The sequence below is a fragment of the Peromyscus maniculatus genome, chromosome 4 (genome assembly GCF_049852395.1).
Source record: "Peromyscus maniculatus bairdii isolate BWxNUB_F1_BW_parent chromosome 4, HU_Pman_BW_mat_3.1, whole genome shotgun sequence".
In the NCBI taxonomy this organism is placed as follows: Eukaryota; Metazoa; Chordata; class Mammalia; order Rodentia; family Cricetidae; genus Peromyscus; species Peromyscus maniculatus.
Genome location: NC_134855.1, coordinates 106695390 through 106710242, shown reverse-complemented (window position 1 = coordinate 106710242; position 14853 = coordinate 106695390). Strand labels below are relative to the sequence as shown.

The 14853-nt window shown below is 43.8% G+C and overlaps 1 protein-coding gene across 2 annotated transcripts in view; it reads right to left on the bottom strand.

The window, feature by feature from the left end:
• Tmem87b (transmembrane protein 87B) overlaps window positions 1–11675 on the bottom strand; it is a 43418-nt gene extending 31743 nt beyond the window's left edge. The window contains exons 1-5 of one of the 2 annotated variants that reach the window (XM_042276207.2): window positions 11177–11675; window positions 7146–7206; window positions 5430–5524; window positions 2793–2924; window positions 609–659 (exon numbers count right to left, since the gene is read on the bottom strand). In XM_042276207.2, the coding sequence (XP_042132141.1) occupies window positions 609–659; window positions 2793–2924; window positions 5430–5524; window positions 7146–7206; window positions 11177–11341 (504 nt within the window). In that variant the 5' untranslated portion in view covers window positions 11342–11675. The remainder of the gene's footprint in view (window positions 1–608; window positions 660–2792; window positions 2925–5429; window positions 5525–7145; window positions 7207–11176) is intronic. The other variant, XM_076570614.1, reaches the window with a different exon arrangement.
• Between the last annotated feature and the right edge of the window lie 3178 nt (window positions 11676–14853).

Below are 14853 nucleotides of genomic sequence, written 5' to 3'. Positions count from 1 at the left end.
AAAATCAATATGGCACAGTCCACATCTGTGAGTACTTTCTTCCTTTCATTTCTTACTCTTCTACAAAATACGACAGTTTGTGCCAAGAGTCTGTCCTGTCCCAGCCACTGCAGAAAATGTCTTCCTATTAGATTTCTCTTTGGAATGGCTGAGGAAACATGTGAAGTCAGTATCTAAAAGCTAAATTTAAGCTGTCCTATGTCCAATTCAGTACCTGCACATAACTCCTCCCGAGCCTCTGTACATCTTACTCAGTCTGACTCTTAGTAATTCCCCCAATGCCACAATCCCCTGCTGTGCTACACTCCTTTCTCACTGCAGGGTGACAGCAGCAGCCGACAGCTATGGTGTCCTGCACAATGAGAACTGGAATTGTTTTTTTTAAAGAAAAAAACTGGCTGCAGAGCTAGTCTTCAAAGAGATTTTTCTTAAAAAGCAGAAATAGTATATGTAAAATATATATTGAAACAAAAGAAAATATACTGTTTTAAATAGTTTCTCTTTTTCTTTTCCAACTTTATAATTATCATTCTTCAAGCAGCCATCAGATTGAATTTTTAATCTCACTATAATTTGTGCATATTGGATTTAAAGACAAAAGGGTTTACCGTTGCTCCTTCTTGGCTTGAAACATTTCTGCTACCTGTTAGCTCTTTATTCTGGAAAAGAATAAAACAATACCATTCTATATTACTGCTGATGATAATCCATTCCAAACAATGGATTTATTGCCTAATTATCTAATTACAACAATTATTTAATAACAATCCATTCTAAATTAGAGAAAAGTAGTTTTTAACAATTAAGACAAAAGTGTTAGAAGAAAATAGATTTAAAAGTTGAATATCAGAGAACAAGTCTCATTGTACTCTGAACATGAATTTAAAAAGTTCTTCTTCAGGACTGGAGAGATGGCTCAGCGGTTAAGAATACTGGCTGCTCTTCCAGAGGACCAGGGTTAAATTCCCAGTACCCACACAGCAGCTCAAAACTGTCTGTAACTCCAGTTCAAGGGGATCTGGCATCCTCACACAAACATGTAGGCAAAACACCAACACACATAAAATAAAAATAAATCAAGTTTAAAAAAGTGTTACCTTAAAAAAAAAGTTCTTCTGCTTAAAAATTGCTTCCTTTATAGTGTGATTAATGTTGGAGTGGGTACTGCTGTGGGATGGTCTGTATGTCAAATTGCTCTGATTGGTCAATAAATAAAACACTGATTGGCCAGTGGCCAGGCAGGAAGTAGGTGGGACAAGGAGAGAGGAGAATTCTGGGAAGCGGAAGGCTGAGGCAGAGAGACATTGCGAGCCGCCGCCGCCAGGACCAGCAGCATGTGAAGACACCAGTAAGCCACCAGCCACGTGGCAAGGTATAGATTTATGGAAATGGATTAATTTAAGCTATAAGAACAGTTAGCAAGAAGCCTGCCACGGCCATACAGTGTGTAAGCAATATAAGTCTCTGTTTACTTGGTTGGGTCTGAGCGGCTGTGGGACTGGCGGGTGACAAAGATTTGTCCTGACTGTGGACAAGGCAGGAAAACTCTAGCTACAGGGTACTGTCAGGGAAAGTGTAGGAAATGAGCAGGGGCTCTAGGTGCTAACATTCTGTACTTGGTTGAGACCTGTAGTTCTGAAAACCACTGAGGCATATATGTCTACTTTTCTGTATGTTCATTATGCTTTTAAACACATTTTTAAAAGAACTTTACATTTTTTACTAAAGGCATTTTCATTTTAGAATTAGGAAAAAGTAAATTATAATGCTCCATAATCTTCCTATCCACTTACATTAGTTAGGATTTCTATTGCTGTGATAAGCTTTAATTCTATGATGCTTACGTAATACTCCATCACTGAGGGAAGTCAGGGCAGGATCCTGGAGGGAGGACTGAAGCTGAAGCCATGGAGAAACACTGCTTACTGGCTGCTCCCTGTGGCTTTCTCAGCCTGTTTTCTGATACAACCCAGGAATATCTGCCCAGTGATCCTGTGCCACCACCCACAATGAACTGGACCCTCCCACATTAATCATTAATCAAGAAAATGCCCCAAAGACTTGCCTACAGGCAATCTGATGGAGGCATTTTCTCAATTAAAGCTCCTCTTCCCAGATAACTCTAGCTTGTGTCAAGTTGACCTGCCCCCGGCAAAAAAACCCAGGATACCAGATATGACTGTTTTATTAACATTTATAACTCCACTTGCTGGGAGAGGAAACCAGCGCATAAGAATGTTCAGGTTGTTAAATGCTGGTGACAAGGCAAGACCTTTGGTAAGGGTAACAGATCACTGGCCTTAACAACATGTAGGTTACTGGTAACCTTGACTAGGGCTCATCTGACAGGATGCTGGGAGCAAAAGCCTGAGAACAGTGAAGAGAAGAGTGAGAGATAAAATGGGAGACAGTAGATCATAAAAACCTCTTGTAAGGTTGAAAAGAGAACGAACCAGAGGCATGTGGTACACACATTTAATCCCAACAATCTGCAGGCAGAGGCAGATACATTTCTCTGAGTTCAAGGACAGCCTCATCTACATAGAGAATTTCAGGTCAGTCAGGGCTACATAATAAGACTATCTCCAAAAACAGAAAAAAAAGGAAAAGAAAAATGAACAGGATACCAATTTCTTTCTTATATCTTAATGCACACATGCAAAAACTAAAACTAAGACTTAAAGACAAGCACCTTCCTTTCTGAAAATACTGACAAAACATTATTCAAGCTTGGTGTTTGTCTTCACTTCAATAAAATGAGTTGATTTTATCATGGCAAGGCAGATACTCACATTTAATGAGGGAAATGCCTGTAAATCACTGCTGCAATCTAAGTTTTCACTTTTTGTTGTCCAACAGTCAACGTTCTTGAAATAAGCACAGAAGTCCGCATCAGCATTAAGTTCATGTTTTTGGGACAGCTCCTATCCAAGGCAAAATTCTAGGTTATAATTTACTTCTACATTTTTTCCCAGAAGAAATAAAATTTCATATCTAAAAAATACCAAGAATTAATTTAGTTTGGAATATGTGAAAATATGTAATAAAATAAAATACCAAAGAGAAAAAAATGCTGTGATTCTAAGTATAACCATTACATTTTAGCCATTCCAATGTGTTTGTACCCAGTATCAAGTACAATCATGGTGTTACTGTGAGGAAAGAGATTAAGATGTATGGGTGCATGACTGTTAAACCCAGACAGTTAAGACTGAAGGTTATTCAAAACTACCTTGGACACACAGAGAAACTGTCTCAAAAACCAAAACAGTAGCTGGAATTAGTGGTGCACATCTTTAATATCAGTACTGTGGAGATAGAGGCAGGTAGATCTCTGAGTTCAAGACCAGCTTAGTTAAGTTTCAGGCCAGTTAGGGGTACATAACGAAATCCTGCTTTAAGACAAAAACAAAAATCAATGTGCTACCACAAAGAAATAGCTTCCAAAAAAATAAAGCATGCCCTAGGACTACTTCTACTTTATCCTCTATGTAAGAAATATTACAAAGAGAAGAGCAGAGCATTTAATTACAAAGAAGCAGAACAAAATGGTGAATAACGCAAAAGCAGCTAACCTAACAGAATACTTTGGGACAAACAACAGAGGAATAAGCGAAGCCGCTAACAGAAGCACCCAGTCTTCCAAGAACTGCCTCTCACAGACCAAACACAGGACAACTGGAGCAAAGAAAAAGATGAATTGTCTCTGGGACACACAGGCAGACTGTCTCAAACAAGAAAACAACAGCTGGGAATAATGGCACACACCTTTAATCCCAGCACTTGGGAGGCAGAGCAGGATGATCACTGTGAATTCGAAGACAGCCTGGTCTACAAAGACAGTTCCAGGACAGACAGGGCTACACAGAAAGACCCTATCTTGAAAAAACAAAAACATAAAAACAACAACAAAAATTAACTGATTATTGCCTATAAAACAAAGTAAAAATTAATGTGTCCATACTGTTGCCTGGGATCAACAGAAAAAAGAAGAAACAGGGCAGCTCATTCATAAAGAAAAAATGCTAAGAAATATAAAAGAAAACTGGGAATAATAAAATCATTGTTTGGCAATTACAATTGACTTATAAGGCAAGACTCATAAAAGGCTGCTAACATGAACAGATAAGATATTTGATGGAAAAAAAAAAAAACCAAAACAGAACATTTTTATAGCTGTAAAAAAAACTGTCCCACACACCAACAAAAAGCAGTAACTCTACAGTGGAGGGATCACCAAATACTTCCTCTATCAACTGTTTGAGTTAACATCTCCAAAGGACAACTCGATATTGTGTGGAATGCCTGCTAAAAGTACCTACCTGGAATCTGATCATGAAGAAGCAGAGCTAGTTAAATTGAGGGACATTTTGCTCTAAATGAAAAGACAGCACTAATAAAATGGAAACCCAACATTACTCAGGATAGAAGCCAAACATAATGGAGAAGCTTTCTAGGCAATCGTCATGAGACTCATCAAAGAGCACCTTGTAAGGGGCCACAAGAAAAGCTGTTAGGGAATATTATTTTAAGGTGTATTACTTTTGTTTATGTTGTATTTCTTTAACTCTGTAAAGCTGCATTACTGTGACTGTCTAAAACATCTGATGGTCTAATACAAGAACTGAACGGCCAATAATGAGGCAGGAGAGAGAAATAGGCGGGGATGGCAGGCAGAGAGGATAAACAGAAGGAGAAATCTAGGAGGAAAAAGAAAGAGCCAGAGAAGGAGGGGGACTCCAGGGGCCAGCCACCCAGCTACACAGCAAGCAATGGAGTAAGGTAAGAGTAAGATTTATAGAAGTAAGAAAACGGGACAAGCCCAGAGGCAAAAGGTAGATGGGGTAACGGAAAGTTAAGGACTGGCAGTAAACAAACCAAGCTAAGGCCAGACATTTATAATTAAAGAATACGCCTGTGTGTGTGATTTATTGGGAGCTGGATGGTGGGCCCCCAAAAGAGTAAAAAGAGCAGAAACAACAAAAGAGCGCCTCCCATCCAAGAGAGGAGAAGCCAGCCCTGGCACAGCCTCCTTCTTCTCTGCCCTTCCTCAGATGTCTCTACTCTTCTCTCCTCAGAGACTGGTGTGAACTCACGAAATCTACTCGTGCTCCTACGCAACTCATTGTTTGAATGACGTGAAACTTCAATTTCCTTCTCAAATTAAGTTGACTTGCCATAGCCCTTTTATCAACGGCTCCTATAAGGCTGATTTAAACTTTTTTTTTTTTTTTTTTTTTTTTTAATGAGATACCTCACAAGATTACAAAGCTTACAGTTTTGTCAAGAAGCAGACACTTCCAATGTGGAGCATCTCTCAAATGGTGAGCTCCACTTCCAGCCTCCTCACCCAGGGTGCTATTACATCTGTCCATTTTATAGTTTTCCCTTCACAGCGCTGAACACATTGAAGACTTGTTTTCACTTACCTCCTCCAGCTCAGGGTACTCATTGTGACAGGTATGGTACTTCAAGTGCCACTCTATGGTGAACTTCACAGGTCCAGAACAACTGAACGACTTCACTGTTCAGACAAAACACTTTTATTGTACATTAATAACAGTCTAGTATGAACTTGAGACTTCAAGAATACTGTCTGAAACTGCCTGTTTTAATGATAACACGAGTAAAACATTACCTAATTTCTCTAAATCACTGTAAAATGAGAAGGATAAATTCATTAAACTTTAACAGCTGGCCAGAACTTGCTACAGCTATTCAAATGTAAGTCCAATGTAATCAACTGAGCATCCTGGCTTGTTCAGCTATGGCTTCTCTCGGTCTACCACATTCTCTCACTCACTTACTCATCCAAAACATGCTGAATGAATTCCTGCCTGTGTACCATGAAAGGCCAGCAGCTAACAAGAACAACTGCTTTTTATGAACTAAAATGCTGTGGGAGTTAACAAGTGGGTGCTCTGAGAAGCCCAAGAGGCTGAGAACAGGGCACTGGACATCTGACATGATCTAGGGAGGAAGAAAAGCAGGAGCTAATCAAGTGAAGAGGAGGGTAAAGAGATGCACTCCAGCCTAGTCTAAGTGTGAGCCCAGACCAAGGATGACTGCCTAGATATGGTTCAAACAGACCAAGCAATCCGACCTTTAGTTTGAATACCATAAAGCACCACCAATGCTTAAAGTTCTAGGTGGTATGATTAAGACTGAAAGGGTTAGGTCTAAAGCCAGAGAAAACACTTGTTGGGAGTGTCTTATGCCACTACAGCTGGCTTCCCCAGAGCAAAGGATCAGGAAAGGGCAGAGAAGCCAGAGTATCTTTTTGCAACATAGCCTCAGACATTTAAGAGCAACCCTGTAGACTATGGTGGATAATGAGTACCAGAAGGTGAGGAACACGGAGTATCATCTTAGAGGATAGTAACCCAAACAGAGCCCACAGATAAGGCTGATAGAATTTTAGAAAAAACTCGACTCTTGCAAATAACTAAGCCTTAAATGAAACAAAATTCTAAAATTTTAGAATCAGTTTAAAAACAAAACATTCAGTGTTGTAGAATATTATTTTAACTGGGCAATGACATGTTGCATTTGTTTATGCTGCAGAATATTACCTTAACCATGTAAAGGTGTGTTACTTTTGTTTATGCTACATTTGTTTAATCATGTAAAGCTGTGTTGTATTTGTTTCACCTTGCCTGCTTAAGGCACCTGATTGGTTTAATAAAGAGCTGAATGGCCCATAGGCAGAAGAAAGGATAGGTGGAGCTGGTGGACAGAGACAATAAATAGGAAGAGAAATCTAGGCTTAAGAGAGAAAAACAAACAAACAAGGAAGGAGGAGAGAATGAGGGTCATACTCAGGGCAAGAAGCCAGGCAGACACTAGCCAGCCAGACTTAGACAAGCAGTGAAAGCAAGATATACAGAAGTAAGAAAGGTAATAAGTCCCGAAGCAAAAGGTAGATAAAAAGAAATGGGTTAATTTAAGTCAAAAGAGCTAGCCAGAAACGTGCCTAAGCTAGGCCTAGCATTCAAAGCTAATAATAAGTCTCTGTGTCATGATTTAGGAGCTGATTGGTGGCCTAAAAGAAAAAGTCTGGCACAATTCAACTTAATGTATCTTATATTGATGTATATTATTGTATTCATTTATAATATATCAGAATTGTATATTAATATACTTACCAGAAAACTTGATCTCAGTAGAGTTAAACATAGTTTTTCTAAATATCAAAGGTCCTGATTTCTAAAGAAAAACAAATACAGAAAAATCTTAGTTAAAGCTCTCTTTCTCTATTGTTTAAATGTAGCTTTATCCTCTAAATACAGCACTCTACTCCTGTGACACTGATTAGAGTGGTTATATTTTAAAGCTTCCACATCTAGCCTTCAAGTTAAGACATTTTAAAAACATAAAACTGGGGCTAGATAGATGGCTGGGTGGTTAAGAATGCCTACTGCTCTTGTAGAGGATTTGAGTTAAGTTCCCAGCATCCATAACACAAGGCTCACAACTCCCTATAACTCCAGCTCAAGGGGATCTGTACCCTCTTCTGTCCTCTGCAGGTACTTGTATTCATGTACACATTCTCCCACACCCCTATACACATAATTAAAAATTAATCTTTAAAACACAAAATTGATCACACCTCTTGCTGGCTTAAAATATTATTGCTCTGTCTATTCCCTAGTTGTTGTAAGGATCAGAAGTAATGGCCCTGCCTTTGAAGAGCCTGAGTTCAAGGCCAGCCTGAGTCACACAGTGAACTTTGGAAAAAAACAAAAGACCTCAAAAAGTCAAAGTTGGAGCTTGGTGACAGACAAGGCAGAAGGGCTTTGGCCGTCATGGTCAGTGCTCTTGGACGTAACACAAACCACCCTTTTGCATGCTCTTCTCTTGGTATCAAAGTTAAAAGTATTTTCAATAAATAACATCCCTCTCCAAACTGACTTTGTTTACCACTGTACTTACAGCGGGCCTAAATCCTACAGACCCCAAACAATCAAAGCCGGCTCGCCTCTCCAGCAATGTTCGCTTTCTGGAGAACTCCTGCTGCTAGGACCTCAGCAGCAGACCTGAAAACTGCAAACCCCTCTCACGCTTTTCCTTCACCTGCTTAGCTCCTTACCTCAAGAGCCAGCTCAACATCCCATTGCTGCCTGGGAGTATGTAGCTAGAGAGCCAGCTGCACGTGCTTCCGACCCTGGGTGTGCTCCCCAGGGACCCCATCCCTCCTTCCCTCCTTTATGCAGGCTCTAGCAGCCCCTGTGCCTCACAACATTAACCCTGATTCAAGTCAAACAGTTCTTCCCAAGGACAAAAATCCTGCAAGAAGGAGCCATGCTGAACGAAGAGCAGTGAGGAAGGGTAGCGCCCCCGACAGGACAGGTCACCTTTTTTGGTAACCTTTTCCCCTCCCCAACAGTTTCCACAGTAACAAAACCAGCAGCCCAGATCCCTCCTCTGATCTCCAGGGCCACACACTCACGGATCTGTTCCACAGGCACGTTACGCTAACCTGCAGTAACCAGGCCCACTCCTCTCGGTTCTCACCAAGTCTTACACAGTCTGCCGTGAAGATCAAACCCTCCTCCCTCCAGTCCCCCAAGTCATCACTCCCACTTCCAACCCCAACCCCCAGCACATGCCTGGTTACTGCGCATGCTTCTCACATGGAGCTGCCCTCTCCCCACACCTACCAACATGGTGGTCATGCTGCCCTTCAACATTTCTGCTTTGACCTCAACAGGACAACTGGTGCTTCTGTCTCCAGACCTGAGCCTACAATTTATCCTTAGGTGACAGCCAGAATAATTAGCAATATCTCTGTAATGGCTCTCTGTTATTCATATCCAAAACTAGCTACTGATGATCCCAGGGCCTAATCAAACCTCAAAATGTGGGGAAGGTGCATGTCTGGCCCATGATGAGCAATTAAAAAAAAAAAATCCAAGTTAGGTGGCATAATAAGCATATTGCTTTGGGCTTTACTTGAAAGGAGTTCTGGCAATTCTGTGCCTGTGAACCAGAGTGTTTCCTCCTCTGGAGCCAAATGGCAGTTGCTCTGTATAGCTGGCTTCAAACTTTCTTCCTGAGGGGAGAGGGCGGTCTAAAGCTCAAGAAGCTCACGAGGCTGACAAGGGTCCTCCCTGAAGTGACAGGAGCAGGGAACCACTGCTGGGGTGGAGTAGCTGCCTGCACGTTGTATGGTGGAACTTCAGGGACACAGTGTTCAGTTCTCACCCGTGCCAGGGGCACCCTTGTTCTTACGAGGAACCCCAATGTACTCACGGATTCACTAAGCTGGACTTCCAGAGTCCTTTCTTTCCTCTGTCATTGTTCTATTAGAAACAGTCTCAGAGGGAAAGTCGCATAACAGTTACCAATTTCAAGTGACATGCTGTCCAAACTGAGCTTACTTCAGACATGCTCTGTCTCAGCCCTGTAGGTCCTAGAGTTTAAGGCTGAAGTCTAGTGAGGGAGGCCTATGGTGACCTTAGTCCCCAACCTTCTAGGACGTCATTCAACAAACACCAAGGATTACCCACACTGCTATTGTTCCACTCCTTTTCTTACAAAGGAGATACCTATTCACCTTTTCAGACTAGCTACCCATGGCCACAAACCAGGGTCAGGCCGGCTCCACCACCAGTACTTGAATACTCATATCCCAAGAATGCTATGGGCTAAGTGTCTACTCAGAACTGTTGTCCCCATACTGTGTCAGCTTCTTGAGAGAAGGCACTGTCTCTAAAATTCATCTCTGCAAGCGTAACGGCCAGCCTAGAACATGGCACATGGCAGTGCGCAAACCGGTTTTTATGTCTCAAAGAACCTTTTATTTTTCTTTCGATGAATTCACAAAACAAGTGAAAGTCTCATTCTCTCTGTTGTAAAAGACAAATTCTGACAAGTTAATTTAAGAAGAAAATAATCAGCCTGCTTTTTGCAAAGAAAGGCTTGCTGATACCACTGGCCTGAGCTACATAGGAAATAAACTCAGCCATACTATAGCACATTACAGTCAAGAAACAAGCTTTGCTGCTTGTCAAAAGACCCTGCCATTCTACCCCATGGGATTCTTACCATCTAGTGTATGCTTGGCAATGATCTTTACATACATGCTTAAGTAGAGCAACAGTGTTTGTGTAGTGTTTTTATTTTGAGTTTACAAACAATGGCTTAATCACATTCACCACAGAGGCAGCAGGAAACTGTGAAGTGTGCTTCAACAAACGTTGCAATTGAGATGGGCAGCCCCTATCTATATATGTCTATATATAACACAGGACACCGACTCAGAACAATCTTAAAAGAAATGCTACACTGAGCCATGTGCAGCTTCTGATATTACTTTTGGTTGAAGAAATATATAAATTTCATCTTTAAAACTTGAACGTCGTTTCTATGCACCCTAAGCAGATCTGGGTGAGTCATCCTCTAGAGAAACTAGAGACAATGCCGCTTCCCAATATCCTGTCTCTTTTGCAAGACTTTCCATAATTCTACCCCGGCATTTTCCCCCACATCATCTCTTAACCACACAGAACGTTCAGTTCTCTAATGGCCTGCCCAGTTAAGGAAATTTTCATCCACCCAAGCCTCCAGACTCGCCTTTTAAACACTCCCTAGACACACACTTGCCCCGCCTACACACGTAGAAGTCCCTGAATTGTGATAGGACCGCAAAGGAATATACAGAAACGCAAGTAAAAGAAAGGCAAGGTGACTGTACACACGGCTACGGAGCACATTAAATGTACACTCTAACAGAAGGGCTAGACGAACCCGTGGCCTTGAGCATGTGGCCCCTGTGGCAGTAATCTAAGCCGAAGGGTTCAGTCCCAACGATGCCGCTGCGAATGCAGAGACGGGGGGACTCTGAACAAATAAAGGCACGATCTAGACCCACTGTGTCAGGGCACCGTGAGGGGCCAGGACGAAGCGGGCGGGGCGCCCCATGAACAGCAAGAGCGTTCGGAAGGGGAAGCCGGCCCAGGGACAACGGGGATCGCTCTTCCCTGAAGCCCACGCCGGGCAGAGCAGGGGACGCTCCTTTCCCAGAGCCCAGTCTAGACTGTCAGAGGACCCACTGCTGGCCCGACGGAGCGCTCGAGAACAAGCCCAAGGCCAGATCCCTGAGCGGGCGGAGCTACCCTGCCCGGGCCCTGAGAGCCTGAAAGGCGCCACGCCTCAGCCCCTCCATTGTACTTACGTCATTGACCGTCCTCGTCCAAAGCCCGAGCTCAGGGACGGCGTCCACAGCCGCTGGGGCCCAGCACAGGAGGCACAGGGCAACGCGCAGCAGCTGGGCCCCGGCGGGCAGGCGGCCGAGGAGCCCGGGAGGGAGCCAAGCCGAAGAGCGACAGGCGGCGGCCATCTTGACGCGGAAGCCGCACCTGCGCTCCCGGAACCCGGCCACGCCCCGGGGCCGCACCTGGCGTGGCTCCGCCCCCAGAGGGGGCGGGGCCACGGCGGGAAATCGCGCTCGAGCCCGAGTGAGGAGGGCGTCTAGGGCTGAGGCGAGGAGGCGCGGGCAGAGTCTGGGGAGCGGGGCGGAACCTGGAGGTGGGTTCCAGGGACAGGCCTGAGAGAAACCGAGGAAGCGTGGAGGGGAGGGAGGAGGGTCGGGAGAAGGACCTGCAGGCCCAGGGAGGGGGCGGGACCCAGGGAGGAGGCGGGGCTGAGGGCTGAGGCGGGGCCAAAGTTTAATTAGGGCGGGTTTATGGACGCGGGGCGTGGTCAGGAGGCGGGGCCTTCCCGGGAGAGTGGGGGGAGGCTGGACGGCCACGAAACTAAAGGGCCGGGTGGGCGGAGCTAGAAGCAGCCTGGAGGGGAAGCTTGAGTGTAGGGACATGGAGGCGGGGACAGGAGCGGGGAGAGGAAGGGGAGGAAAAAGAGGCAGGGCCTGCAGGGAGCCTAGAAAGTAAAGATCTGGTCTGGAGGATAATGGGACTCTTAATTAGGAGTTGGCAGAAATGAAGATCCCAGCACTGGGAGGTGGAGGTAGGAGGAAATTCAAAGACAGCCTAAGCAACATAGCATGCTTGAGGCCAGCGTGAGCTACGTGAGCCCTTGTCTAAAAGCAAAACAAAACAACCGAGCCGGGCGGTGGCGGCGCACGCCTTTAATCCCAGCACTCGGGAGGCAGAGCCAGGCGGATCGCTGTGAGTTCAAGGCCAGCCTGGGCTACCAAGTGAGCTCCAGGAAAGGCGCAAAACTAGGCAGAGAAACCCTGTCTCGAAAAACCAAAAAAAAAAAAAAAAAAAAAAAAAAACGACCGCTTGTTAAATAACCATCAAAACGGGCTCTAAAGGAAAAAAAAAATCGTTTCTGAGCAATAGTTAGATCGCACCAGTAGGTGGCACTAGTAAGTTGATGATGTTTTATTTAAAGTTGAATCTTCCCCGAAGGCCTTTTTTCTCCTTATTAGATAACAGTTGCTAACTTCAGTAGGAGTTGCTGTCCATATCTCTGATTTACTTATTTTTAGTTAATTATTTTGCAGGCACATTCAAGTTTACAGTGAAATAGGAATTTATCTCTAGAGTTCTAATATCTCCTTGGTCTTCCCAACAAGCCTCCCCCCACCTAAGCAACATCTCATGCTACAAGAAATGCCTTTAAAAGAGATCATTAAACCAGTAATCAATTCAGAACACCTGTGTCTTACTACTCATTAAGTAGCGCACAGTGGTACCAATTTCGAGTAATAGACTCAGCAGGGATTTTACATTATTAAAGAGCACAGGGACTAGTGAGCTGGTCCATTAAAGGCACTTGCTGCCAAGCCAGACTGCCTGAGTTCTATCCCTGGCACCCACATGGTGTAAGGAGAGAACAGACTGTGACATGTTGTTCTTGAACCTCCACATGCTCCCCGCTCAATACATAAATAAAATGTAATTAAATTTTTTAAAGAGTAATTACTTTTGTAATGGTTCTCATTCTAGGGTCATTTCATTTCCAAGGAGCTGTGGTACTAACATGGTTTCTTTAAGTCAGGCTGCATTTGTTACCTCCTACATCCACAGCATTCTACCTGGATAAGATCAATAAAACCTAACACACAGGAAGATCCATCAGTAGGCAGTGGATATAGCATTGACCAATGTACCCTGCCCTGGTTGGATCCCCGGCACTCCAGAAAGAGCTAATAGACAGGAGAAGCTGGTCACATCCTGAGGTGTCTGGAGACATGGCTCAGAGGTAAGAGCACTGGCTGCTGTTACAGAGGACCAGCGTTCTCTTCCCAACACTCACATGGCAGCTCACAGCCTTCTTCAGCTCCAGTTCCAGGGGATCTGTTGCCCTCTCTTCTGATGTTCCAGGGCACCAGGCACCCATGTGGTCCACGTTCATGCATACAGGCAAAATACTCAAGCACATGATAAAACAAATAAACCTAAAAGTATTTTTTATTGTAAAAGTCTATAAGTAACGTTTTTTTTAAAAAAAAAAATCCTTATATTTTACAGAGTTCTTTGATTTAGATGTTTCTAGAAGTAGTCTCTGGGGTCAAGACTCCAAGTTTGTCAGGAAAGGATCGTAAACACCAATAAGTTAGCCTTGTGGGGCAGATACTGTGCCCTGAAATTCAGTCATGTGCTACAGTTCTAATCTCCAAATAAACACACAGAGGCTTCTATTCTATTATATTAATTACAAACTGTATGGCTGTGGCCTATGGCTCAAGCTTCTTGTTAGCCAGCTTTTATAACTAAACTCAGCCCATTTCTATTAATCTATATGTCGCCATGCGTTCCGTGACTTTACCTGTGTGCCATTACATGCTGCTCCTTGGACAGCAGAATGGCGTTCCCTCTGACTCTGCCTTTCTTCTTCTTGTATCTCTCTTGGATTTCTTGCCTGGCTATATCCTGACTTGCCATAGGCCAGAGCAGGTTCTTTATTAACCAATCATTGCAACACAGTATACAGAAAGACATTCCACAGCACCAGTTCCATCAAATGTGGATATTTACAGAAAGACATAATTAAGGGTGGGCCCTTATCCAGCCTGACCAGCATCCCTTGCACAGAATGAACTCAGGACACATTCACAGCCTGGGGAGGATACTATAGACTAAAGGAACAGCGACAAGCCCAAGGCAGGGTCAGCCCAAGGCAGAGGCAGTCAGAAGAACCTACCTGTGTCAACAGCTTTGTCTTGGACTTTCAGCCTCAACCACAAGGAGCTCACGTGGTGTCGTCTAGCCTCCTGCTGTCTTGCTTGTCAGTCATAACAAATCAGTCCAGACAGTGAGCAGATGTGACAGGGAATGGAACGGGAACAATAAAAACAAGATAACCATCCAGTCAGCTACCACGGTGGCAAATGGCACGTAATCTCAAAGAGACTTTGGATAAGTGTGTGAGCAATGTCCCGGAGTCACCTAACCAGGAAGCTGGATTGTGTGTGTGTGTGTGTGTGTGTGTGTGTGTGTGTGTGTGTGTGTGTGTGTGTAGATGGTTCCCGGCCTAGGACAGACTCAGAGTTTTTCACCTTTATGATATTATAGAAGCACCACACACTCAGTACAGACTGTGTTTTGAATGTCGATCTGTCCTTGGCTGGAGATGTATGATGTGGTGCTCTTTTGGTGGTCCTGGGCAGCCTGAAGTCAACTAACAAAATGGAAGAAACTCTGTAGTATGCTATGCTGCTGAGCTGGGCTGCTTGCAGGCCAGATGCATCAAATGCCTATCTTTATAGTCTCACTATATATCCCAGTCCTTGAACTCATGATGCCCTGCTTCTACCTCCTGAGTGGTAGAATCACAGGAGTACACCACCATATCCCAACTCGTTCTCTCTCTCTGCTTTATAGTGGAAACAATTTTATTTATTTATTGGCATAGAATAAAATGAAACAAAAATTGACATTGCAC